Here is a 26,760-nt window from a genome sequence, read left to right on the forward strand (position 1 = left end):
TATCATTATTGGACTGGCTCGGCGCATGATGCAATATGATACGAAGTATTCTGAGCCACCATAACTACAGATCGTGGCATAGCTCCCTTGTGTTGATAATTTAGGAATAGAAAATATAACTTTCACTTTCTGGGGCTGTGCAGGTTTCCGAAACAGTTTCGTGAAAAAGTAAGTTAATCAATAACGATATAGTTAACATGCGCAAGATCAGGAAAAATACTGTAATGCCTGCCACCGAGTCATAACAGTTGTATAAAAAAATTGCAAGAAAAAGCATGCACCTCGGTCACTAGAGAAAACCTTAAAAAAATAGAAAAGGAAAGAACAACTGAACACTTTTCTACCGTTCGAGTACTCAAAATTATTTTCTTTTAGCCCTTTACCTAAGAGTGACCAACATCAAATTTATTCTCGCAATTTCAATACTAAATCAAGAGAAGAGGTTATGAGAATTAGTAAAATGATCAACAAAGGGAAATTGCGTTGAACTTTTAACAAATTCTCCCAAACTAAAAAGGAAAATGTATGGAGATAAGTCGGGAGAATAATTATGCACCTGAATGTGGATATTGGGGCTAAAAATGTTAATAACGATCAGACCTTTATATTGAATATCCATATATATATATCACACTAATGACATATTTTGTACTTCTCGCAGCAACAACAAAATTAATAAGTTTTTTTTATATATATTAATTAATGCATGCCCAAAAATGACAAGTTCTTCCAGTGTCCTTATGAACATCTATCAATTACCATGCACTCTCCAGTGACACATTTCTCGCAATAATAAACAACTTTTTTAAACAACTGCCAAGTTCTCACAACTGAGTTTCTCTAGCCTATTTCTTACAGCAATAATAAACAACTTTCTGAGGAATTTAATGTCCTTCATGTTTAATGACAGATTGTTATACCCCCAACTGAAATTCAGTTTTTTATTGGACGAGAACGCATCACGTGACGCGCGTAAAAACTGTATAACTCCCTAGGTCGACAACAGCTTGAACCTTGGTCTTGCACTTGATCAGACGTGAGGCTCAAACCACGTGCACGGTATGCAAATGAACGAGAAGCAATTTTGTTGATTGTTTGGTTTATACTCGGGAGTCGACAGCTGAAATACAAAGATTATTTGTACACGAAAAAAAATATTTTAACTCAAAAAGGATTATTTCTCAATGCGAATTCGAAAGCTCAAAGCACCGCACCGTGTCATCAATTTCAAAAAAAAAAATAAATTCATGTCGTTTTACACTTAATGACTGTCACTACGAGAAACAGTGAATTCTGTTTCCCTTGTCTTTAGGGTGTCTGGGAAACAAAACTCACTGTTTCCCTTGGGGCCAGTTATTAAGTGTTTCTTATTGTTTTGTGCTTATTATTGGCTGCGGTCAAATATACGACGTAACTAAAGTTTAACTTAAGTTAGTCGCAAGTTACGTGACGTCATACCTAACTGTAGTTAGTGCTTTCGGTTGAATTTGTGGTCGCACCAATGCATTTAACTACAGTTAGTTCTGACTAGCCTTTGAATAATTTCAAATTAAAATTAGTTCATACCGAGCCCTTGTTGTGGATCCGTTGAATGTAGATCTGTGACGTTTTGATTGGTTGTTCGTTTGTAAACTTAAGACTAACCCATGAACCCTGCTTGGGTATAACTTTAGTTAGTCCGTATTGTTTTGGAACACTGAAGCGTAACTTTTCTAACTATAGTTAGAGTGAACAGAGAAGCGGTCACATTACTGAAATAGCTAACTATAGTTATCCCCGTCTTAACTGTAGTCAGCAACTGCAGTCAGATTAAATCATTTGAACAAAGCAAAATTAATTCAGTTCTTCAGTATTTAACTTTACTGTACCATATATGCGTTTATGCACCTATCAGTGTTAAGCGCCAGGCATAACTAATCGATGACATCAATGACATCAATGAAATCAATGAGTAATCAATGAGTAATCGATGGGTAATCAGTTGATTAGTCATTGATTATTGCCGATGATCAATGAGTAATCGATGACTAATCGATAGGCCACAAAATTTTTGGTCATCGATTAGTCATCGATTGCCGATCAGTCATCGATTACATCGATTAGTCATTGATTGCATTGATTACTCATCGGTATAGTCTCGTGGTTGAAAACCGGAACTTGTAAAAGTATAGCACGCTATAACAATCTAACAATATCATGGTAACACGTGAAAAAAGTGCAGAAAGTAAAAGTGCTTGCAGCTGTTCCGGTGCGTAATGTAAGTGCTTATGTTGGCTGTCTCCCTAAGCCGAAGCAGTTTTACTTTGCTGACAAACATCCACCGACCAAAATCTATAACCACGTAGTCGATTCTTGTCTCCGTACTTGTTAGTTTCATTTCCAGACTGGTTGGTTTTCCTGTTCAATTGTTTTGTTATTAAATAAAGAGTTGGGTAAAGTGAAATATTGAAATATCATCTGTATTTGTGCTTAGCCCTTCACGTGTTGATATGCCGGAAGGTTATTTGACCTTTTGTGAGGGCGTATTTTCGTCAACAAGAATGCTAGTTATAAAGCAAAATATGACTAACATAGATAAAAAAAATCACAAAAAATGGTACAAGAAAGCAAGGAATGTGTCTTTTGTGTGCAGTGTGATAGTTGATGAGTAATCGATGGGTCATCGATGAGTAATCAATACCATCAATAGGTAATCAATTACATCAATGAGTAATCGATGTCATCGATGAGTAATCAATAGGCCACAAAATTTTTGGGCTTCGAGTACTCATCGATTACTCATTGATCATCGCCAATAATCAATGACTAATCAACTGATTACCCATCGATTACTCATTGATTACCAATTGATGTCATTGATCATCGATTAGTTATGCCTGGTAAGCGGAGGAGGGGGGAGGCCGGGCATAGGCAGGGGATTTGACAGCAATTGTTTGCCCGTAGTGGGGACTTTTGACCGTTTAAATAGACTTTCTTACAACATTTTATTGAAGTTAAGTGACTCTTTTGAACATCCAAAAATGCCCTGGGGTTGGGCATTTGATCAGAAAGTCTCAGCTAAGTTCAAATGCCCGGCCTATGCCCGTCCCCCCCCCCCCCAGCAGCTTAACATTGATACGTGCATTACTTATAATAAACACATTTTGTGGGCATTGAAAAGTTATTGCATTAGGCCTATGTTAAAAAGTAAAATAGATTTTATGTTTGTCTTAGATTAGGAGCAGTTCCTCTTTTTTCTTAAGAAGAGCGCGAGTAGAAAAATGGCCGTGGGAAATTTAGAGGCACTAAGAAAAAAGAGGGACTGCCTGCAGTCTATGTTTGTCTGGATTAAAACCAAGGGAAAAGCATGCCTATACCTATGTGGTGTGTTTATGTATGCCATTTTTTCATTAATTGCAGGGCCGTAACTAGCAAGAGGCAAGACGAGACACTTACGTATATTTGTAAAAATAGTTCCCAATTGAACAAGATTGATTTTTGTCTCAAGAAATAACTTTTGAAATATGTTGAAAACGCGTTTCTGAGCTTCTAGACTTCAAACCTTTTGGGGAAAATGCCCCCACACCCCCTAGCAAGATCTTGCCTCGTCGTCGCTAAAAGTCTAGCTACGGCCCTGAATTGGCCAGGTTCTTGGCTCCTAAGTGACTGATTAAAACTGTACCAGCTACACGATGAGTTGTAAAATAAATGTTTAAATGTTTGGAACACAACCGGTAAAATATCCATGTAAATGTGCTTTTAACAAATATAATACGCTTGTTTGGATTGTTTGGCGTCTTATTTACTATCTAATTTCAACTTCTGCAGCCTTATGTTTTTCAACAAAAGAAAGCACCCGGTGTTTAGTGCCTAACAATGGTTGTTTGGATGACAAAACGGAAAATTAAATATCCTTTAGATGTCAAATGGCTTTAAGAGCGACTTTCAGGAAAAACCGAACATTTGGTGGCATAAGTTGAGAAATCAATAGAAAAGAAACCTGATGTAGTTCGTTCCCCCAGAAGTCTTTTAATTTTGAAAAAAATAAATAAATAAGAAAATCAGTTAAAGTCGTAGAAGTCTAAAAAATGGCTCAATTTTTCACCTGAAATTCGCTATCGTAAACTCTCCTCACGTTCCCAAACAAAGCCGCATGGAGAAGTTTGGACTCTTAATATCAACAGCAAAACTATATTTCTTTCGCTAGAATAAAATTTCAGGGCTTTAGCGAAACTCTTCGAACTGAAATAATTAAAAAATGAGGAATGCTTAACACGATAATAACAAAAGGTTACATTTAATAGATAGAATTCACTAACCGGCTATGATCGCAATCGATTTAAGCAATGGAGGACTTTTTCCGTGTTTACATAGCATCATCTAAAGAATAACGTCTCATGCAAACCCGAGACACAGTCGAGGGTTTGCATAACTTTCGAGAATTCTCCCAACCACCTGAGTGTTTAGATGAGGCTACGTAATAATAAATAATAATAATAATAAATATATTTTTATAGCGCCTATCCAGGCCTGCTCTAGGCGCTTTACAAACACGGAAACACGGAAAAAAGTCCTCTATTGCTTTTATAAAATATTTCTCAAAAATAATTCGACAGATGAAGGGGATTTGGTTTATTTACTTCCTGATTGAAATAGATTTTCTCAAAACGCGCATTTGACAACACATGACCCAATCAAAATTTTGTGTTATAAGAGTTAAAAAATTTGTGGGAAGTAGCGCCGTGTCGATGAAAGCAATTCCACGTAAATCTTGCAGGAAAATACGGAAAGTTTGGCAAAAACTTAAAGAAATGCTAAAAAATACGGCTTTGTAATTTGGCAGCCCGATGACACCGTTGAAAAGTCTCATCGTACCTTGTAAAGTTTTGCTGGATAATTATGAATCATAGCACAAGCAGCGGATCTAGCGAGGTCTGTAGCAATGGTATGTCGTTATTGTACGGTAAATTGTTCAGAAAGCGATCTAAACGAATCCAGTTTCTACTGTTGTCCTTTCCTCCGTCTTTGTAATGTGCTTCAAGCGTAGAATAAACCTCAAATTGACAACAAATTCTGCTTTGGTTTTCTGACAAATATCTCCATTCTTTCAGCTTCCCGAAGCCCATCTTGAATGAAAAATGTTCACGACTGTACTATTAGTACCAATGTAACAGTAGAATTTTTACGCTGAGAACGTCTCAGAGAAAATACATTTTAAGCGTCATTTTAGGCAGACTTGACGGCAAAAGACGGCGACCGATCGGCCGTGCAAAGTTTGAATTTAAGCAAGCTTAAAGTTTGTAGCATATAGTTTTGTGTGTGTTTACGTATAATTTTTTTCTAATAAAAAGTGTCTTAAAGGGAATCTTATTGTAGTACTTAAATGCAAAAATTTGCTTGAAAAATGTTTACTGCGTATTTTGTTGAATATTTTGCCGTTTGCTTGAGCTCCCTCCACGAGCTCGTCTAGCTCACAATTATCGAGGCAGGCAAAGCGCTGTGGTTCTTCTTTTTATGCCTTTTTTCCTCGGGCTCATATGGGAAGAGAAAGCCGGAACACATATCAAAATTTGGTATTGTTTTCCATTTCTTTAATATTTGTACTTGAAATTACTTTACAAGTCTTGTTGACAGTTTTATAATGTTTTGAAATTGTGCCGGGAAACACAGAAAGCGTGACGTCACAACCGTGTTTACATACTCTCATCGAAACTCACCCATCGACCAATGAGAGTGCGCGCACTATCTTAATTATCAGTTAGAAATACTAATATAATTCTGTAGATTTTTCATGTAAGTGTTGTGTTAAATCAAGTTAAGTTTTGTAAGTAAGTGTTATAAGTATTTCAATTTAAGTTACTAGTTAATTTAGTATATTTTTGCAAATAATTTATATAGTCTGTGTTGTCTTAATAAAGTGTTGGTTTACTATTAAAAAAATCAATTAAATTAGCACCGCGTAATATAACATAGCAACGACTTACTATCATGGGCCTTAACCCTTTTAAAGGTTTTCCAACTTCTGAAAGTGACAATTTTTATCTGAAACTTAAACTTTAATTAAGTTAAGTTATAATAAACATTTTCACGTAAGGCCTTTTAAAAAGGCATTGAATTTTGTTGATGACTTTTAAGCTATTGTGTCAGAGAAAGTAAACAAGCAGGAATAATCTTACCTCCTGCTTATTTTTAATTAAACGTACCCCCTTGCTTAATTGTATGTACAAGTTTTAAAGTACACGAACCAAACAGTTCGTCTTAAATATTTCAATGTTTTCAAAGTTGCTGACTCATAAAATCATCATTTGAGGAGAATGGCGGGTGTATGAGACCTTTACATTGGTTGGTTTACCTGCACCCGCGGCGTTTCTTTGATAGCATCAATTTTGGAATGAGAGTGTTATATTTGAGAAAACCGACCAAATCATTTTACTTTGGCCTTACAGCACAGAAGTCTGACTGAAAAATAAAACATCACTGAGGTTTTCTTTTGCGTTGGCTTGAATTGGATAGCACTCGGCTTCACCAATATCTAAGGCGCCTGGCTATATTTAGAAAGTTTATATTAAAATGCAGATTAAGTTATTTTTAAGAATATTGAATGATGTGGGCCACAAGTTTACTAGAGTTTTCCACCTTTTAGTGCCACCCTCTATAAATAAAGATCTTTAGTTTTAGTTTAAGTTTGCAGTTTAAAGGCTTCTTAATAGAAGAATACAACACTGAGAGCTTGGCCACCTAATTAAAATAACAATAAACACACATATATAATAGCTTTGAGATCCACATCGTAAAAACGGTGTATTTTAGAAAGAGATGCATCAGAGAAATGTATGCCTAAAAAGTTTAAAAATTATACGACATTATTTGCTTAAACCCAGAGATGGATTTCTTAGCATGGGCATATTTGGTCTTTTGAATAATTCTGTTTATATATTGGCTACTTCAGTGATACTACAGTTCAATTTATTTAGTAACCTTCCGAGAAATTTGGCTTTCCAAAACAAGAATTGGTTCCTCGGGTTACACTAAGTATTAGTAATCTAAAGAAAGGAAAATATTTCTTTTATGACCGTTATGATGTTTAATTTGCTCTGAAGGTAATGAAAACTGTTCAAGCTGGGCAGGTAAAGAAATGTAAATTTATAAGGACAATAGTTGTTTGGAAAAGGACTGGCTAAATCTCCTTTTTTGGAATTAATTGTTTAAAAGTAAAATACAATTTATGTGAAAGTTGCAGATGTTAAAAAATATATTTAAATACGCAAGAACAATCACTTAGGTTTTTAGTTTTTTTCGTGCTTGAAAAGATCGGAACATTTTTACTGCCATTAGAAGGGGAAACCTGCCCTCGTTATACCAGGTAATATTTTAGGACTCATCTTTTTATAGGAAAATTTCCAATTTGGCTTTATGCGTATGGTAATAATCTTTCCCTATGTAACTTTGACCGACAAAATGCTAAAAACAAATGTAACATAATACTATATATACTGACTTGCCAAGTAGGAAACGTTCATTTTTTAACTCTTTTATGGGAAGAAGCGACATCGGAAGGATGTTCACTAACTCGGCCCGCAGTGGACGCCGTCTCATTTTGCTTAACTGTGAACCCGTGAACGAACTTGTCTAATAAGATTCATTTAATTTTATTATTCCGCTCTGTTAGTACAAACTTTGTTTTTTAAACTGAAGTTTCCAAAATTAACAGTGTTCAACTCCTAAAGAATATACAGTGAAACCTCGATTTAACGAAGTGCCAAGGGACTGGAGAAATTTGTTCGTTATATCGAGGATTCGTTATATCGAAAACCTCGATATAACGAAATTGCGGAAAAACGACCAAATGTTCGTTATATCGAGGTATAATTGATAATTATTTTTCACGCTGTTACGTTGCACTACCCAGCATTTAATGATCTGAACGACTGTCAAAAAAATACATCTGTGTTTTAATGACATATCCACATAGGTATGGACATACGTCTTTGAAGTTGTTTTCCTGTTTGAATTTAAGTATCATGTTTCTTTCTTGTTGGTCTCTTCTAAATTCATCTTTTGCCGCGTTCTAACTGAAATTCGTTATATCGGGGTGCATTTTACGTTTGGGCTTCCGGATTGTGTTCGTTATAACGAGGACTTCGTTATATCGAGGTTCGTTATATCGAGGTTCTGTACCATACATTTTACTGTAACTTTGGCTGGACTGAAGAATATCGTTCGTTATACCGAGAACTTCGTTATATAGAGGTTCGTTAAATCGAGGTTCTACTGTATATGAACAGGTTACAAAAAAGGTGATAGATCAGTTTGAAACGAATCATATTTACAGTAGATGGAGTTTAATTTCCAAGGTTACAGTAAGGTTTAATTAACATCGCTCAGTCAAGTGCATGGTTAGAATAACTGTTTCAAAAACTAAACAACAAAATTCAACAATTAATTTAAAATTTTAAAATATCTGGCAGCAATTCCTCGGAATCTCCTACTTTAAATTAAATATGCGGTGCGCTTTAATACTGAAGTAACAAAGTTTCTAGATTTGCATAAAGCACATGGTTATTGCATTCGTTATGCAAATCTGCTATTTATTCCTCTGAAATATGGTAGAGCCGGCGTTTAATTTAAAAATCCCACTATTGCGAATGGCCTATTTAGGTTAAGAAGGGCCTTAAGCCAGGAGTTCACTGAGACAGCTACTGTTTAATAAAGGTTTAATTTTGTCTCTCTCTACATGTACGTACATGCAGAGACAACTGCTTGCACTGATGTGTTACTACCATGGCTACGCAAGTACAACCGACCAACCCTTCTACCGATTCTTCAAATGAAAAAGTGGAGTCTAAAAAATCATCATTTTCTTCCAAATGGAAAGTTTTTGCCTCAAACACCACTCTCCATGGTTTAAGATACGTCGTCCAAAGTGGGTTTTCCATTCCTAGGCGAGCTATATGGTTGATATTTCTTTTCGCTGTTTCCACTGCCTATATTTATAATTCAACCACGAGCTTAGAAAAATTCATGTCGCGACCGATAAAAACAGAAATTTCACAAGAAACGCCAACCGGAAGCTTAAAGTTTCCCGCTGTGACAATCTGCAATTTAAACCTGTTTATGAAATCCAAGATAGATGTCGCTGACGATGATGAAAACTTTGAAAAACTGGGACTAAATATAAGTGGATGCAGTGAAACACGTGCAGTTCGTGGAAATCTCACTTGTGGACAAGCACTGTTGTGTGCTTATCACATACTTGGTTATGCTCTGGTAGATAATTGTAATACAACAACGCGGCAGAACATAGTAAACGTTCTTAACCGCACATCGAAGCGCGTTTTCAACGAAGAACAATTTCTTGCCAAATATGGACATGACATGGCTGGTTTGTTGTTTCATTATTGTCGTTTTACTCACGAGAAAAATTGTTCTGTAAAAGACTTTGTTCCCATTCTTACATGGAAAGGCATTTGTTACACATTCAACTCTGGTAATAATAATTCCAGCCTGCTCCGCTCGAGATCTGCAGGTCCTGAATTTGGCCTTAATATCATCCTCAATGTTCAAACAAATGAGAGCACTCTTAGTGATTATTCAACCGGATTGCAAGTGATTGTGCACGATCAAAAGACTTTTGCCAACCGTCATAATGGATTTAACATCTTTCCTGGTACCCATGCGTCGGTTTCGGTCAAGTTAAGACAGGTAGGTTGCTTTGTCTATGTCCTTTGAAATGACGTATGGTTTTATTTCTTAGAAACTGGAGTATCTCGCCAATGAAAAATGTATTTCCTAAGATTCAATTGGCTTAACAGCCATTGGATATCAGCTATTTGACCATCCTAGACAAACATGGTCGAAAAAAACTTGTCTTCGAGCGGTCTCTCTTACAAAATAATTTTTATAAGATTTACCAGTATTTCGTGGTCTCCCATTCGTATAGTTGGGTAATGAAAAATTGCATACTAGGGAAAATCTTGCGATAAGCAAGTGTATCCTCCAGGCGGAGTAGAATTTCTTCGTGTCGATGCTACAGAAACTGGGATGCGCTCTGGCGGTATCGGCCTTTAGCCATTTTTTTCGCAGGTACAAGCGCGAATATTTTTTGAAGAAATGACTTTTCTGATATGGTATAGCGTTTTACGATAAGCAGATTATAGCTATAACTACTCAGCACAGCGTTAGAATAGGGGAATAGGAAAATAAAAGTTGGCTCAAATCGAAATTAAAGTAAATGGTAGAAAAACGTACAGCAAATTCACCAAAATAGCAGATTTCATTACCATTCGGTTGAGACACTGACAGTGTTTATCTTGCTAAACTGAATTATGTACAAAATCTTTCTGAGATCAACATGCACTGCATAACATTCTCTTCGAACCATTGGCGTCGTCAGGCAATTCCCGGGACTACAACAACATTCGGACAACCAAAATCCAAAATTATTGATGTATGTAGATTAATGGACAGAAGTTTTACGGTATGTAATGCAATAAAGAAGAGGCTACTATATATTATCACCACCAAAAAAAAAAAACAAATTTTAACTGAGGGAATAGTGACTGGTGACTTTGAATTGTTTCAACTGCTATATAATCTATTTTTAATACATGGCGTAGCCTGCGAGCAGCTAGGCTATCTATTCAGGGGCAACGTGAATCTCTCTTCGAGAGCCGAAGGCGCGATCCCGCGAGAAGTCGCGCCTTCGTTCGGCTCTCGAAGAGAAATTTACGTTGCGCCCGAATAGATCTAGAGAGCCTGCTCGCAGTCTATATATGGAAGTTTAATTTTTTTTAAACACAATTAAAGGACATAGAAACAGCCTTCAAAATGACCGAATATTACTTAAATTTGAAATTTGGGGAATTTGCTGCCCCTTTTTCTACCACTTTTAATGAAGGTTATGTGACGAGTGCGCACAAATTTTATTTTAGTTATTTGTAGAACAGACCTTGGTCTAGTAAAATGTTAGCCAGTCGATTATAGATCAAATCCCAGTTTTGAGATTTCGTAATTTTCGTGGAGGCACCTCGCTAATGCCATGTGTGGCATCGATAGGAGAAAATTAAATTTCGATGTAAACATGAGCTTGCCCAGTTAAGTGTCATGGTCAGAAAAAATCAAAGAAATTTTGGCCACAGCCAAAAACTCATATTTTGTCAGTTTCAGGGCCTAGGTATGTAACTTAAAGATATGAAGTTAGTTTTTCGAAATATTCAATTTTACGGCAGAAAACCACGAATAACGGTAATCGTACCGGAAGCTCAAATTTTACTTCTCGACAATCCCAAATTTCACGCTTGTCAGCTTCTTGCTACCCAGACGTTTCAACCGCTGTAAATCTTTCCTTACCTTAGTTGCATAGATTGACTCTTCCTTTATCGAAATATAGTTAGTATTTTTATCTCTGATTATTTCTGAGCCAGCTGAGCCTCGATTAAGTAGACACATTTTTCTCATTTAGGAAAAAGGCTAAAATAATCCAAATTCAGTGAGGAAAAAAGCTGACCGGTAGTACTTCAAATCTTCTGATATTTTAGCCAAAGAGAGTCCAGTCGTTGAATTTTAGGTTTGTGGTTTCAGAAGTGTGGGATCTAGTAGCCGTTTTGAACAAAGGTCGATCAAAGGTCGACAAAATTACAATTCCGCGGCTTTGAAAAGAACAACTGAAACACGTGACACGAAACACGCAATAGAGTAATTTGTATATTTTTTGGGCAAAGACAACACGGTGAAATTAGCTTTGAAGTTTTATACGTTTGAGACTTTAGAAAAATAGTATTTATCCTAAAGATTGCCTACAATAGAAGAAATAACAAAAATAACAGCACTTGAACTCTCCCTGATGTTCGTCACGCACGAGCGACTTGGAGCCGCGAATGACAAAAATATTTTAATAATAATAATAATAATAATAATAATAATAACAGTTCTTAGCACGCACTTTACATACGTCTCAGTGCGTTTACATTTGAAATTTAAAAGTAAAAATATAAAAACCCGATTTAAATTACAATCAGATAAAAATACGCTAAGGATAACCTAATTTAATTACAATTGATAAAAAATAAAAATAAAAATGACAATAAAAACATGGCGAACTTGTTAAAAATATATCGACCTAAATAAATATGTCTTTAAAAGTGTTTTAAAAGTGGAGACTGAAGGGGCATTCTTTACTGTTGTTGGTAGTGTGTTCCAAAGTCTCGGCGCAGCAATGGAAAAGGCCCGATCTCCGTATGTAGAGGTATGGCCGATCGGTTTGGCCGATCTTGGAAATTTAAGCAAATTTTGCGAGGCCGAGCGTAGACAACGTGATGGCACGTATTGGTCAAGAAGATCTACAATGTATGACGGAGCATAGCCATTCATAGCTTTATAGGTAAACAACAAGATCTTAAACGAAATGCGTTCGCTAACAGGCAGCCAGTGTAATTGTTGTAGAATAGGGCTTATGTGATCCGTGCGCTTTGCCTTAACCACCAATCTCGCAGCAGTGTTCTGAATGCGTTGTAACTTTTGAAGTTCAGTAGAGGGCAAGCCGTACAATAGGCTATTGCAATAGTCCAACTTGGATGTTATGAAAGCATGTACTAAGCGCTCGGTGCTTCTCTGGCTTATGTATTTCCTTACTCTACCAATGTTACGAAGCGCCAGGGATGCGTGACGGCAGATGTTGTTAACGTGGCTGGTCATGGTGAGGTGGCGATCGAAAACACTTCCCAGATTACGAGCTTTGTTTGCGCAGGATACAATGTTTACGCCAAAAGAAATATTCGATAATGGAGGATGCCGAGTAAAGCGAGATGTGAGATGAAGAACTTCTGTCTTAGTCGGGTTGCAGACTAGCTTATTAGTAAGAAAGAATGCTTGGATATCATTAATACACAGCTCCAAATTGAGAAGCGCAGGCTGTCTTGCTGCAGGGTTCAAAATAATGTAGAGTTGTGAATCATCAGCGTACATCATACAGTCCAGTCCGTGAGCCTTGATGACGTCTTGTAGGGGTCCGAAGTATAGGGCAAATTACAGAGGACCCAAAACTGATCCCTGTGGGACACCCGATGTGAGAGGCTGCGGTTTGGACTCAGTATTACCAATGACAACCTTTTGTGAACGATCATTAAGGTAGGACCTGAACCAATCGAGCACCGTCCCTGTGAAGCCGTACTGTGTTGAAAGCCTATTGATGAGAATGACATGATCTAATTTATGGAATGCAGCTGAAAGGTCCAGTAACACCAATAATACCTCATTCCCATTATCGATAGCACGTAAGATGTCATTTTGAACTCGTAAGAGCGCAGTTTCTGTGCTATGGAATTTACGATAAGCTGATTGTAGGCTGGGGTAGAGGTCATTCTCAGTGAGATAATCACGTATCTGGCTTGCAACAATCCTTTCCAAAGCTTTCGAAAGAAAAGGAAGATTAGTGATGGGACGATAGTTCCATTGATTCAAAGTAAGTCATATTCTCAAATAGGAAAAATCTATTTTCTTTAAACTTTGCCCACAAATCTGTCTTATCTAAAAAACGAAACAGCTTTCATTTTTGCAAATATCGCAAGAAATATTTTTTTAAGAATTTTATTCAATTGGATCACGACCGGCCTATTTTTAGCAATGGCGACAAGTGAAAATAGGAAAAAAGGTCGAGTCACCGCTTCAAAAATTTATGCTCCAATTTTAGGAATTGTCTTAACTCTCCTGGAATAAATTGGACCTTTATCTGTATAAAGCACGCAATTTTAGTTCGTTAAAAAGAAACTAACAATACGGAATATTTTTGATTGGAAGTGTACTTGGCCATTAACGCCAACGGCTCAAAACAATTGCACATTTTCAACGGGTCATTGCGCAAACGTCCAACTACTTCCGCATTACATTTGTTTCCATACCAACTAAAAAGAAGTCAAAGAGTATGGAAATGGAAATATATGTTGCGGTTTAAGCGAGCTTTTAGTGCAACCAGGCGGCAACTTGGCTTATGTTGCGAATCGAACATGTTTTGTTTACATTGCAACAGCGGGCAGTTGCTCACGCGAAACGAATTTAGCTTAAACAACACAATATTTCGTAAACATTGTAACCTTACAAAACTTTATATCAGCTCACACAATAAAACATCATTTAAAACTCGAAAAACTTAGCAGCTAGCTAGTCAGCAAAAAAAAATACTGTCGCCTACCTGCAAGCCGGTGAGACAACAAAATTCATTGTCAGGTCCGCCATGGCCATGTTATTGGATTCCACATTTCTTTCTGGTTTTCGTCAACCATAGTATCCGCAGAAAGTTTCAAACGGTAAACATAACACACATAACATAACATTGAACATACCACATGATTGTGATAACTTAAACAAATGAAAGAAAGTTGCGGGCAACACATCCCAAGAAATTAAACGATCGCAACAGATCGGCTTGAACGGTCGATTGAAAGTCAGTGCGTCACGCAATCGAACCTGAATCCAACTGCCTTATGGGCGAACTGAATAATTATTGTCCAAGAATCGGACTGTCCGAAATATCGGCTGTAAATATTTTTGACAGATGTACATGTCTTCGTGTGCACCATTTTGGTATGTTTATTAGAAACGAAGCTTACGTATTAAGCTGAAAACGTATTTAACTGAAAGAAAACTCAAACAGTCCTATTCGCGGACAGGTTTTTTCATTTCCCGGTTGGGCGGGTTCGCTAAGGGGGGGGGGGGGGGGGGGGGGGATGATAGAGCTCAATTGACCTCATCATCTATTCCTTCTTAGGGAGAAAGAAATAGGGTGGAAATTATCAGAAGGATAGATAAACCCTGCACATTTTCTGGCCACACCAAAAATATAGCCAACGAAAAAGTGAACAAGACATTTTTGCCTAGAAAAATTTCCCACTCAGCCATTAAAGGAGATCTATAAGCTTATACTACCGTAATGTGAGTTACGTTTACAAACCTGATCTTGTCGGCCATGTGCACATTTAGCACATCTCTGCTTCTAATGGCTTTTTTATCACCACGGTGAGTGGGATATTAGCAAGGCCTGTGCTGTTTCGAATATTTCCTAAGAGAAACTAGAATGGCGATGCTTGGGACATATAAAATTTCGCCTTTCTGTGATGAAGGCAATTCAAATACACCTGCTCTTGCAAAAATTAGTTCGTGCTCCATCAGAAATGCCACGAAATTAAATGGTTTGCTATGGGATCATTGCAGTCTCCGAGACGAACGAGCTAGGTAAGGTAAGGTAAGGTAAAGTCTTTATTTAATGAGGGTAGCACTAAAATAGCATAAAAACACTAACAAACCAGTGGCCCTCAATAATTATTTACAATAAAATATAAAAATACTCAGAACAATACGAATATTAAAACTATGGATAAACTATGAAATATTACGAATAAAAATACAAGAAATACGAGATAAAATATTAAAAAGGTAAAAAGAGTAAAAGTGTAACTAAATTACAGAATAAAATGATTTAAAAACTGCTGTTCTTTAAAAATTCTCTTCCAAAGAGAGTTCCTAAAAGCTTTAATTGTTGACAATTTTCGCATAGATAGGGGTAGGCTGTTCCATTCTTTACAAGCAGTCACGGTAAAAGTTCTGCCACCTTCAGTTAATCGTTTTATAACTGGATGAACAATATTAAAATTGGCATATCTTGTATTTCGTGAATGAGTCTCGCTAGTAAGCTTAAGTAAGCTTTTCAGATAGATGGGTACATGCCCCTGTAAACGCTTGTATATAATACAGCACTTAGTTAGTTTAGCATGTTCGGTAAATGGTATCCAGTTAAGTCTATTAAACAGTTTGACAGAGTTCGCTTGGCGATCAGCATCTAGAATTACTCTTGCAGCCCTCTTCTGCAGTTTTAGAACACGTGTGAGGGTATGTTTATCACAGCTGGTCCAAACCACGCTCACGTTATCAATAATCGGTCTAATCATGGTGTTATAGTAAAGTAGTCTATGTTTTAGAGGTAAGCAGCATTTGATCCTCTTTAAAATTCCTATCCGCTGCGAAAGTTTTATACATATTTTGTCCACATGAGGGATAAATGTTAGTTCATGGTCGATCTCTAGACCCAAAAGCTTTGCACATTGGACATTTTCAAGTTGCTTTCCATTAACAGCAATAGCAAGGTCCTGGCTAATTCTGGTTGAAAGTCGCTTACCAGTGACGGTAAGCACTTTTGTCTTGCTCTCATTAAGAGGAAGTTTATTTGCTGTTGCCCATTGGTCGACTTCAGAAATCGCTGTAGTCAGTGAGCTTTGTAAGAAATCAACGGAACCATAGTTAGCGGTGGAGGTTACTGTTGTGTCGTCTGCATATAAGTCAATCTGAGCAGAGCTCACATGTAGCGGAAGATCATTAATGAAAGCGATGAAAAGCAAGGGACCCAGAATTGAGCCCTGAGGTACACCATGACGAACACAAGCAGTAGGGGATTCTTTGTTACCCATAGATACCAACTGAAGCCTTTCATTTAGATATGATCGAAACCAATTTATTGATTTGTCGTCAAGCCCATAAGCTTGAAGTTTTTGCAATAAAATCGAGTGATCGACCATGTCAAAGGCCTTGCAGTAATCAATTAGAATCATACCACTCACGCGATCATTGTCAAGGTTGAATAGCAGTTCATCGATAATTCCAATAAGCGCAGTTTCTGTACTGTGACGCTTGCGAAAACCAGACTGTTTAGAATAAATCAAGTTATTGTCCATAAGATAGCCGTATAGCGAGTCGTGTACATGCCTCTCGATAACCTTGGAAAGTACTGGCAGCACTGATATCGGACGATAGTTGTTTACGCTTTCTGTATCCCCACCTTTAAATAACGGAGTGACTTTTGCAGTTTTCCAGCGCTGAGGGAACACTGATGTGTCAAATGAACAATTAGTTAATTTAGCAATGGATGGAGCAATTATTGGAGCTGCTAATTTCAACATCCGCGCACTGATATTATCAATGCCACTGGCCTTGTTAGAAGAAATATTCTTGAGACAATCGATGATCTTGCTCTCTGTGATAGGAGGGATAGAAAAAGTGTTGCTAGCATCCTTTCTTGAACTGACATAATTGCGAAGTTTGGAGATGTCAAAATTCATTTGAGGAAGTAGTGATCTAAGCTGATCGGCAATAGACGTAAAATGAGAATTAAACTCAGAGAATGAGAAAAATGAGAATTATCCCCTTCGATTGCCGCAACTTCCTCTGTACTTTAGAGTGTGAAACAAAAAGCACAACTCCTCCATTTGATTTGGAAGTTGTTAATGCTTCACGAGAACAACAACAAAGTATGAATGACAAGTGCGTGGCGGCGTGGTTTGTTAAGACTTATTTTTGTTCCACTTTTTCATTCTTTCTTACTTACCTTTATCGTTTACTAGAAAAATTTATCATTTTAAAAAAGCGGGTTTTTTGTATTTGAAAAGCGAGCCTAAAATTTTAAATTTGGAAGCATCCAGATGTAGATGTACAGGAAGTAGTCGAAAACAAGAAATCAAACAAATACATCGGTCAAAAATATTTACAGCCGATATTTTGGACAGTCCGATTCTTGGACAATAATTATTCAGTTCGCCCAGAACGCAGTTGGATTCAGTTTGGATTGCGTGACGCAACTTTTAATCCACCGTTCAAGCCGATCTATTGTGTTCGGTTAATTTCTTGGGATGTGTTTCCCGCTACTTTCTTTCATTTGTTAAAGTTATCACAATCATGTGATATGTTCAATGTGATTTTATGTGTTATGTTTACCGTTTGAAACTTTCTGCGGATACTATGGTTGACGAAAACCAGAAAGAAATGTGGAAATTTGAAATTTGTTGTCTTGCAGGTAGGGGACAGTATTTTTTGTTGTTGACTAGCTGCTAAGGTTTCCGAGTCTTAAATGATGTTTTATTGTGTCAGCTGATATAAAGAAACAAATGTAATGGAAACAAATGTAATGCGGAAGTAGTTGGACTTTTGCGCAGTGATCCGTTGAAAATGTGCCATTTTTTTGAGCCGTTCGCGTCAATGGCCAAGTAGACTTCAAATCAAAAATATTTCGTATTGTTAGTTTCTTTTAAACGAATCAAAATTGTGTGCTTTACACAGATAAAGGTCCAATTTGGTCCAGGAGAGTTAAGACAATTCCTAAAGTTGGAGCATAAATTTTTGAAGCGGTAACTCGATTTTCACAGGCCGGTTGTGGTCTAATTGAATAAAATCTTAAAAAATATATCTTACGATATTTGCGAAAATGAAAGCTGTTTCGTTTTTTAGTTAAGACAAATTTGTGGGCAAAGTTTAAAGAAAATAGATTTTTCTTATTTCAGAATATGACTTACTTTGAATCAATGGAAAATATTTTTGTCATTCGCGGCTCCAAGTCGCTCGTGCGTGACGAACATCAGGGAGAGTTCAAGTGCTGTTATTTTTAGTATTTCTTCTATTGTAGGCAATCTTTAGAATAAATACTATTTTTCTAAAGTCTCAAACGTATAAAACTTCAAAGCAAATTTTACCGTGTTGTCTTTGCCCAAAAAATATACAAATTACTCTATTGCGTGTTTCGTGTCACGTGTTTCAGTTGTTCTTTTCAAAGCCGCGGAATTGTAATTTTGTCGACCTTTGATCGACCTTTATTCAAAACGGCTACTAGATCCCACACTTTTGAAACCATAAACCTAAAATTGAACGACTGGACTCTCTTTGGCTAAAATATCAGAAGATTTGAAGTACTACCGGTCAGCTTTTTTCCACACTGAATTTGGATTATTTTAGCCTTTTTCCTAAATGAGGAAAATTTTCTCTACTTAATCGAGGCTCAGCTGGCTCAGAAATAATCAGAGATAAAAATACTAACTATATTTCGATAAAGGAAGAGTCAATCTATGCAACTAAGGTAAGGAAAGATTTACAGCGGTTGAAACGTCTGGGAAGCAAGAACCTGAAAAGCGTGAAATTTGGGATTGTCGAGAAGTGAAATTTGAGCTTCCGGTACGATTACCGTTGTTCGTGGTTTTCTGCCGTAAAATTGAATATTTCGAAAAACTAACTCCATATCTTTCAGTTACATACCTAGGCCTTCAAATTGACAAAGTATGAGTTTTTGGATTGTGGTCAAAATTTCTTTGATTTCTTTGATTTTTTCTGACCATGACACTTAAGTCTACGTTAAATGTCATACGGTGCCTCGAGTTTCAGGCCACAATCTGTGTTTCGATCGATCTACAGTTTAGCTTACTTTACGGTCGCCTCGAAACAAATGGCCAAACAAAAGTATTAAAACAAACCAAGCGAAAGTAATACGATTTTGTATTTACAATATGGTGTTTGACTTCTGTAGAGAAAAAAGATAATTCCATTTTCGGCCGAAAATTGACCTGCCCGGTTTTTACACGGAATGGCCCTTAAACTTGGAGTAAAGGAGTCTCTTTATCCCTTTATCCGACTTTAAACGCAAGTGTAAAGCTGGTATAAAGGTAACAAAGCTTTAAAAAATGTAATCGAAACTTACGCCAGCTTTACGTTAGCTTCACACGGTAATAAAGTTATATTTTTCTGCAGTGTAGTCTCAGGGTTGGTTGATCACCTTCCATAATGGTATTTCCAGACCTAGGGTGTTCCCAACTTACCAGTTCTTTTCAAATCGTTTTCAGCACATAAGACTTGAAGCACCCTATAAAACAAACTGCAGCAGTAAGGAGCAATTGCGACCGGAATTTACTCTTTATACGAAGGATGCTTGTTTGTATCAATGTTACGAAAATGCGATTTCCAATCTTTGTGGATGCCGTGTGGTCGGTTTTCCAGGTATGATTTCGTTCTTTCAAATAGTTAATTGTTACGGATCAACAAGGACTTTTTTTGGAAAGAATCATTGACAAGCTGTACTCATGAAGAATAAATCGTTGGACAGTCATGTTCAGGGACATAGTAAATGGAGGAAAATTGTTATGAAGCCCGGAAAAGTTCTTTGTTTTAGGTATTTGATCGCTATTTTAGGGGTTGACCTTGCTCTAAACCTGACAAAATAAATTAGGTGGTTACGTTACGTGGGGTCATGCAACTAACCAATCAAAACATTGCGATTACGTAACCATGCATAGTGAATGAGCGAAAACAAAAGATGCACAGGGTCATGGACCTTTCAACCTAAATCTTGGCCTCTCTTATTACTTCTTTCGATGTTTGCCTGGCTTTCTAGCAATTTACCAATTTACCAATTATTAACTATGCATGGTTGTAACTAGTAATCCTTATTATTTCCGCCTCTCTAAAAGATATTTAACCTCCATGCCCTTTCTCCACCCCCCGAAAAAAAGAGTTAACTGATATAGTAGTAGAAATAAATTTTCTTTACATCGAATTTAGAAACTGCGGCAAGAGATATTCGCTCTTTGTCAACAGCTATCACAAGCCCCGCCATATAAGACCACTAAATACACAGCTAATTACTCAGTTGAAGGAGATTTGAACATTTAAACGGATTGATATAGGATACCAGTAGTTTGTTTTCGCCTCGTACACCCTTTCTACCACCCCGAACCACCCCTTCCCCACTTTTTATTCTCTCCCTAAAAAAAAATAAAATCTTATATCAAGATTGATCAAAATTTAATATTTAGACAGAAATATATATTTGAAATTCAGATTAGGTACGATTTGTTTCCCGTATTTGTGTACATGTAGATGTGAAGCAGTTGCCTGTGTGTTCTTTTCAAGACTACGGATGCATGGGCAGGGCTACAGGTAAGAAAAAAATACAAGTGTGTAGTCAATTTTACAGAGTGTGTGTTTATTGTTGAAAGAATCTTTCGTTATGATCGGACAATTCTGAAAGGTTAAATACGGCAAAAACCTTTAAACTGTTAATTATAACGAAACAGTTTGCGCGCTCAAATGCATTATGTGAGGAAAAGAAGGACAAGGAACTTTTGCTGAAATACCAATATCACTTTTTTCTTAAGTTATTATGCCTAATTTGATGTTGCTTAATTTAAAGAAACACAAATGCAACAAAGGGACTTAAATATAATACAAGTCGAATCTAAAAACGGTAAATTTTGTCACAGATTGTGTTGTTACAAACCGCACAAACTGTTTGCCATATGTATAACTTCAATATATTTGTGGTTACATATTGGGAGAGTTCACCAAAATTTGGCGGTTATAGCTTGTCTGAATGGTTTTGCAATTACAAACAAATTAGAAGTCTGAAAAAGGATAAGTGATAAGTAACTTCGCCTATAATATTTTGTTTTGTAACTTTCAGTAACCGTCAACCTGACAGAGTGCCCATGCAACAACGCGTGCTCAGAATTGGAGTATGAACCACGTGTTTCGTATTCAAAATTCCCGGATACTTCGATAATCAAATTAATGCGTAATTTCTATAAAACTAACGTCAGTGCCAGCTACATGCAGTAAGTATCTTTCATAAAAGAGTAATTCTTAAAGAAAAAAACATCGTAATGTTAAAACTTTATGGCAAACCAAAACTCTACTTTATTGTATTAAACGGTTCAAACGCATTTACACAATGTCCTTTAGCATTGGAAATAATTTAACCCTCAAGGTTTCTGAATCAAAATCGTACGTACGATTTGTTGATTTATACATTCCATAACCACTGTGGCTTGATTTTTCATCAATTTTCGTTATTTTCTGACTTTCTAAGAAAATGGTGAAATTCAAGATGGCAGATCCAAGATAGCGGCAATAATGACATCTGGATGGAACCCCCATCCACCTCCCCCCTCCCCCCCCCCCCCCCTTTGTACGGCGGCGGGGGTGTATGAATTTGCTTGTACGCCCGAGGGTTAACAGTTTTCCTTTTCATAGGGGTTGAACGGGAGGATGGGGGGAGGGGGGGGGGGGAGATTTGATGGGTTTCGCTTTTCTCTATCCGCCTTTCTCTAGTATTTAAATAATTCGTATCAAGTAATGATAGGCTATTTTTACAAATTTTTCTCCATTGGCGACTTATATTTAAAACATGAACTTAATTTTATTTCTAAACACACTATCTAGAGAGAACTACATATTTCTTCAAGTGGGTTTTCAGCATATGACATACGAAAAGCGCCAAGAATTTCCTAGCTATGGACCAGAGAGCCTTTTCGGTAAGTGAGATACACAGAACTATTCGACTGGCACAAATGTTCACTGTGCTGCATGAAACGATTGAGAGCAAAAAATGCGTACTATATACTAGTAGGGAAGTTTCGAGCCATGCGACCCATACTGCAGGAGCTTATCCCGTTTTTTGTAGCATTAAGTGCCTAGGAATATTTCTATTCTCCCCTGAATGGGATGCTTGTCTATCGCAGGGTGTTCCCCATGCAGCATGATTTCGCCGGTACCCATTTATATACCTGGGTGGAGAAAGGCACTATGAGAGTACAACATAGTGACCCCGGCCAGGGCTCGAACCGGACCGCTCGATCCGGAGCCCGGCGCGCTAACCATTAGTCCACTGCGCCTCCCACATACTAGTACTACGACCATATAGTTATAAATTATAAGTAACTGTTAACTGTTGGAAAAGACAGGCAACCTTTCCTTCAACACAACTGTCGGCACACCGTATCAAATGACAAAGACAGTTTTCGGTAAAACATGCTGGAAGCATGCTTTCGCAATTGTTTCCTCGTTTTTCCATTTTTCCATGCCACGCGGAAACACGAAATGTTTCTGCCGCTTGGCAGAAGCAAATTTTGCTTGTTGGTCAACGAAATTTACGCTAAAAACAATGTTTCCCGGGTGGCAAAACTGGGGAACATAGCGCTTCAAATGTTATTAAAAACATGTTTTTAATGTTTCTGAAAACATTTCCTCGTTTTGCCAGGCCATAAGCGTTAAGTTGTAGCGCTAGAAAAGAAAATCGGGGATACACGAGGGAAAGGAAATTTTTTTTATCCGGAGGTCGTGGGTTTGAATCCTACCGGGGTCAAAGAACTTTTCTTTGTTCTCAATTTCATGTATTTGGTTTCTTTCTGTGGGTCCCCGACATATAAACACGAACTCTAGATGTGTTACTTCTTACAAGAGATCACGAAGTAAAGAGTCCCAATCTATTGGCAAGAAAATTCTATAACATTGTGAATTCCCAGACTTCCTGCCACATCTAAATCAGTTTTAGGCCTCTATATCTCTAAAACAAAGATTTTGTCTATGATTTCTTTTAGGTGAGCTTGGTGGCAACATGGGCTTGTTTCTTGGATGCAGTTTACTTACGATCTGTGAGTTCATCGACTTTCTATGGGAAGTTTTTATGTCCAAGATAAAGAAGCGTTCTACGGATGCAAACACCGAACCCAACAACAGCTATTATTAAACAATTCTACTTAAAAAAGACAATGCATCGCACATTCACCAAATACTCGGTCACTCGAAAAAACAAAACATTTTTCTACCGCTCGAGTTCTCAAGTGCCCGACTTGTTAAAAGGTAGATGTTATAATACGTTGTTTTGGCTTTATATTTTGTTAATAAGCACTACTTATACCCCAGGCCAACTCACTGGGTAACAGATATGTTGTCACTATTTAAACTTCAAATTTGGTCAAGAAAAAAATAGAAAATGCTCGGGGATAAATCTTGTATAGTAATAATGTCTACAGTTATTTAACTGTAGTTACTTACTTTAGTACAATAGTTTAAGTGGGAAAAATGTATACCATAACTTTTGTTGTAAAATAAACACAATTTTGTAGATACATAAATTTTGTAAAATAATGTAGTACTACAGGTGTTGTATTCAATCAAGCGTACTATTGTAGGTAGTTTGCTTATAAAGTGTAAAGTTTCGAAAAGACAAGCATATAAACAAACAAACAAGTAAAGGAACATAAAACAGAAATTAGGGTTAAGGACGAGGGAGTGATATGATGCAAATTTTCTGCCCTGATATGCTCGGTCGGAGGAAGAATTCGAAGTGCCCTTAATGGGTCGGAATACCGTATTCCTGTATCCTGTATCTGAGAATTGAATGAAACACTTTGCCCAAGTAATACCTCATGATGACGCCATGTTGATGTGGCAGCTCTCAGTAACCCGTACGAATGCTCGCTTTAGTTTTTAATTAAAATAATATAACAGCACTTTACGTATACGTTCCAACACCTTTACGAAAAAAAAGCTCAAAGGGTCTTTCTTCTACTGAAATTGACTTTCGTTTATAAGGATCTGGTGATAGATAAGGGACTGGCAAAACATTTGCTGGTACGGTTTATGGTAAAAACGAGAGTGTTTTTATAGGTGTGCAAGATTATACTCGGCACATTTCGAGTACCACAGTAAATTACATTAGTGAATACATGTTTAAGTTATGCCAACAAGCTTCAAATGTAATCAATAAAAGTATCACTTGAAAAAATATTTGTGTGAGTATTGCACTTTAATACCACTAGGTCAATAATTTACTGGACTGGAGCTTTTACGTTGGACGGCCGATTCAGCTTCGATTCCAAATATATAATTCCCTCGGTTTTCTATTCGCCCCCCTCCATTTGATTTCCCGTATTATTTTTTTGCCGGATTAGACGACCCAACCTCATCTGCTAATTCAAACTGTGTCATAAATCAGACTACTATCTATTTTCTATACATAATTTTTTTTAATTTCGCGATCGATCAGGGTGTGACTGCGTTTTAGTTTAAATCACTCGTCAACCTGAACTACAACACTGATGATGATAGCAATTTTTAGTTTTTTATATGACACTTGAAAAAGTTTTTTCGATTGTTTTTAGATATCGACTATTTACCGTGCGTAGAAAGCTGTATTGGATCATGTAAATACCGGATTCAATATGTTGTGGTTTAAATTGATATCAGGTTTAATAATTTTCAAACCAGTTTGATTTTTGTTTTTCATTACCTCGCGTATTTATTATCAATATATATATAATCTGAAACAAAGAGAAATAAAATCGAACCAGTTTTAAACATTTTAAACCAAAATTAAGTTCAAACAACAACAAATACATTTTAAAGGCGCTGACATGTTTAAGGGACGTTGGAGTTTTTATACTCTATTTTATCAGTGATTTGAACACAGGAGTGCTCAGGGCGATGAAAGGCCTCCCACGCGCATGTAGTCGTTTTTAGAGCGATCGTGTTTCACTTTTCCCACGATCTCCTCTAAAAAGAAGAACGGGGAGTAAAAAAAAAACAACAAGAAAAAAGAAGGCAAATTCTTTTTCTTATATTTACACTTGACGTTTTTGATGCGCTTCTCCCAAACCAAACAGTTAGCAAGGTTTAAATTATAAAAGAAAAAAATTATGATTAGAATATGACATTATCCATTCATGATTACGTATGAGCTGTATTGGGTTGTTTAGATTCATTCAGTACATTTTGTATGTTTTAAACACACAAAAAAAGAGCATTGGAATTGCTATATACTCCATTTCATCATTTTTGTGGGCAATGTTTTTTTAACCCAACTTCATCGGGAACTGAACCTTTTTTGCCAAAAATGAGGTCTGTCAGTGCGAATAATTAAAAAAAGGATTCAAAGTGTGTCTATTGCTGAAATGTTTTTGTTTTTGAATCAGTTGACAGGTTTCTTGGCTGGTTTCTGATTAAAACTGTTCCAGCTACACGCTGAGCATAAAAATATATGTAGCAACATGTGTAATGAAAAACAATAGTTTTTTGGAACAGAATCTAATGCAATTTCCTTGGGATGCAAATGTGTTTCAATATTATTAAAATTAAAATTAAATTAACTTTTTTTTGTCTTTCGTCGTTTGGGGTTCGAAGTAACAAATAGATGTCTACAAAATATATTTCACAATTTCGCTGACGACACACTGCTGCCCTCATTCCTTAAACTCTTGAGTTTGTAGCTGCTCTTTAAACAAATCTGACAGTACGTAAGGTGGATATTCTTAAGTGTCGTGTAAAAAAAGGACGAAATCGATACGATAGAAAGTCATTTTTATTGTGTTGTGTATTTTAAAGACACTATCGGTAATTGACATATGCATCATTGTAGAAAATGGATATTAACGTGCTTTTTGTACAGTTTTCCATTTTTTAAAGACATCATCAATCCTTTAAACGCCCAGTGGCACATAGGGCATCAACAAGTCGCCTCCATTCTTGTCGGTCCTTTGCAAGCCGCGAAGCTTGCCCCCAGGTCAGATTTAGGGTCTGAAGTTCTGCCTCTGCAGTTCTTTTCCAGGTGGAATTTGGACGGCCTCTTTTTCTTTTACCCTCTGGTGTCCATCTGAGAGCAACTTTAGAAATGCTGGCAGATTCTCTACGGAGCACATGACCAACCCAACTCCATCGTTTCCGTGTGAGAACAATACTCATGCCCTCCTGTTCTGTCAATTTAAAGAGCTCGTTGTTGGAGATCTTTTGTGGCCAAAAGATGTGCAATATTTTTCGGAGACAAGATGTGTGAAAGCTTTGCAGCTTTTTCAAGTCGTGCACAGTCATTCTCCAACATTCAGATCCGTAGAGTAGTACAGAGAGTACACAAGCTTGGTAGATCTTAATCTTCGTTCTTCTGCTGTAATTTTTTAAAGACATGCCCACACTAATGACTTCGCGATCAGTAATTGTTCGTTTTATAATCTGTTATATTCGGCTATTCATGCACAGGATGATTTTGAACTGTATACCAAAATAAAAGGAAAAAGCAAGAAGGCCCAATGATGAGTGGTAACTGAAGCACTTTGGTAGTTCAGGACGAAAATGGCTGGATTACAATAGCACACCGCCAGTGGATGCCGATTTCTCGAGCCTTCAATTTCTCGAACCTTTCGATAACTCGTA

At 37.0% G+C, this 26,760-nt stretch overlaps 1 protein-coding gene across 2 annotated transcripts in view; it reads left to right on the forward strand.

Annotated features, from left to right (window-relative positions):
• Positions 1-24,337, forward strand: part of LOC144633667 (acid-sensing ion channel 2-like) — a 30,262-nt gene extending 5,925 nt beyond the window's left edge. Inside the window, exons 1-6 of one of the 2 annotated variants that reach the window (XM_078492513.1) lie at positions 8,462-9,681; positions 19,623-19,776; positions 20,656-20,715; positions 21,239-21,389; positions 21,997-22,088; positions 23,154-24,337. In XM_078492513.1, coding sequence (XP_078348639.1) covers positions 8,761-9,681; positions 19,623-19,776; positions 20,656-20,715; positions 21,239-21,389; positions 21,997-22,088; positions 23,154-23,302 — 1,527 coding nt within the window. In that variant the 5' untranslated portion in view covers positions 8,462-8,760 and the 3' untranslated portion in view covers positions 23,303-24,337. Of the gene's footprint in view, positions 1-8,461; positions 9,682-19,622; positions 19,777-20,655; positions 20,716-21,238; positions 21,390-21,996; positions 22,089-23,153 lie in introns of those variants that run through there. The other variant, XM_078492515.1, reaches the window with a different exon arrangement.
• The last annotated feature ends 2,423 nt before the right edge of the window (positions 24,338-26,760 follow it).

The sequence above is a fragment of the Oculina patagonica genome, chromosome 12 (assembly GCF_052425735.1).
Source record: "Oculina patagonica isolate OP01 chromosome 12, crgOcupat, whole genome shotgun sequence".
Lineage (NCBI taxonomy): Eukaryota > Metazoa > Cnidaria > Anthozoa > Scleractinia > Oculinidae > Oculina > Oculina patagonica.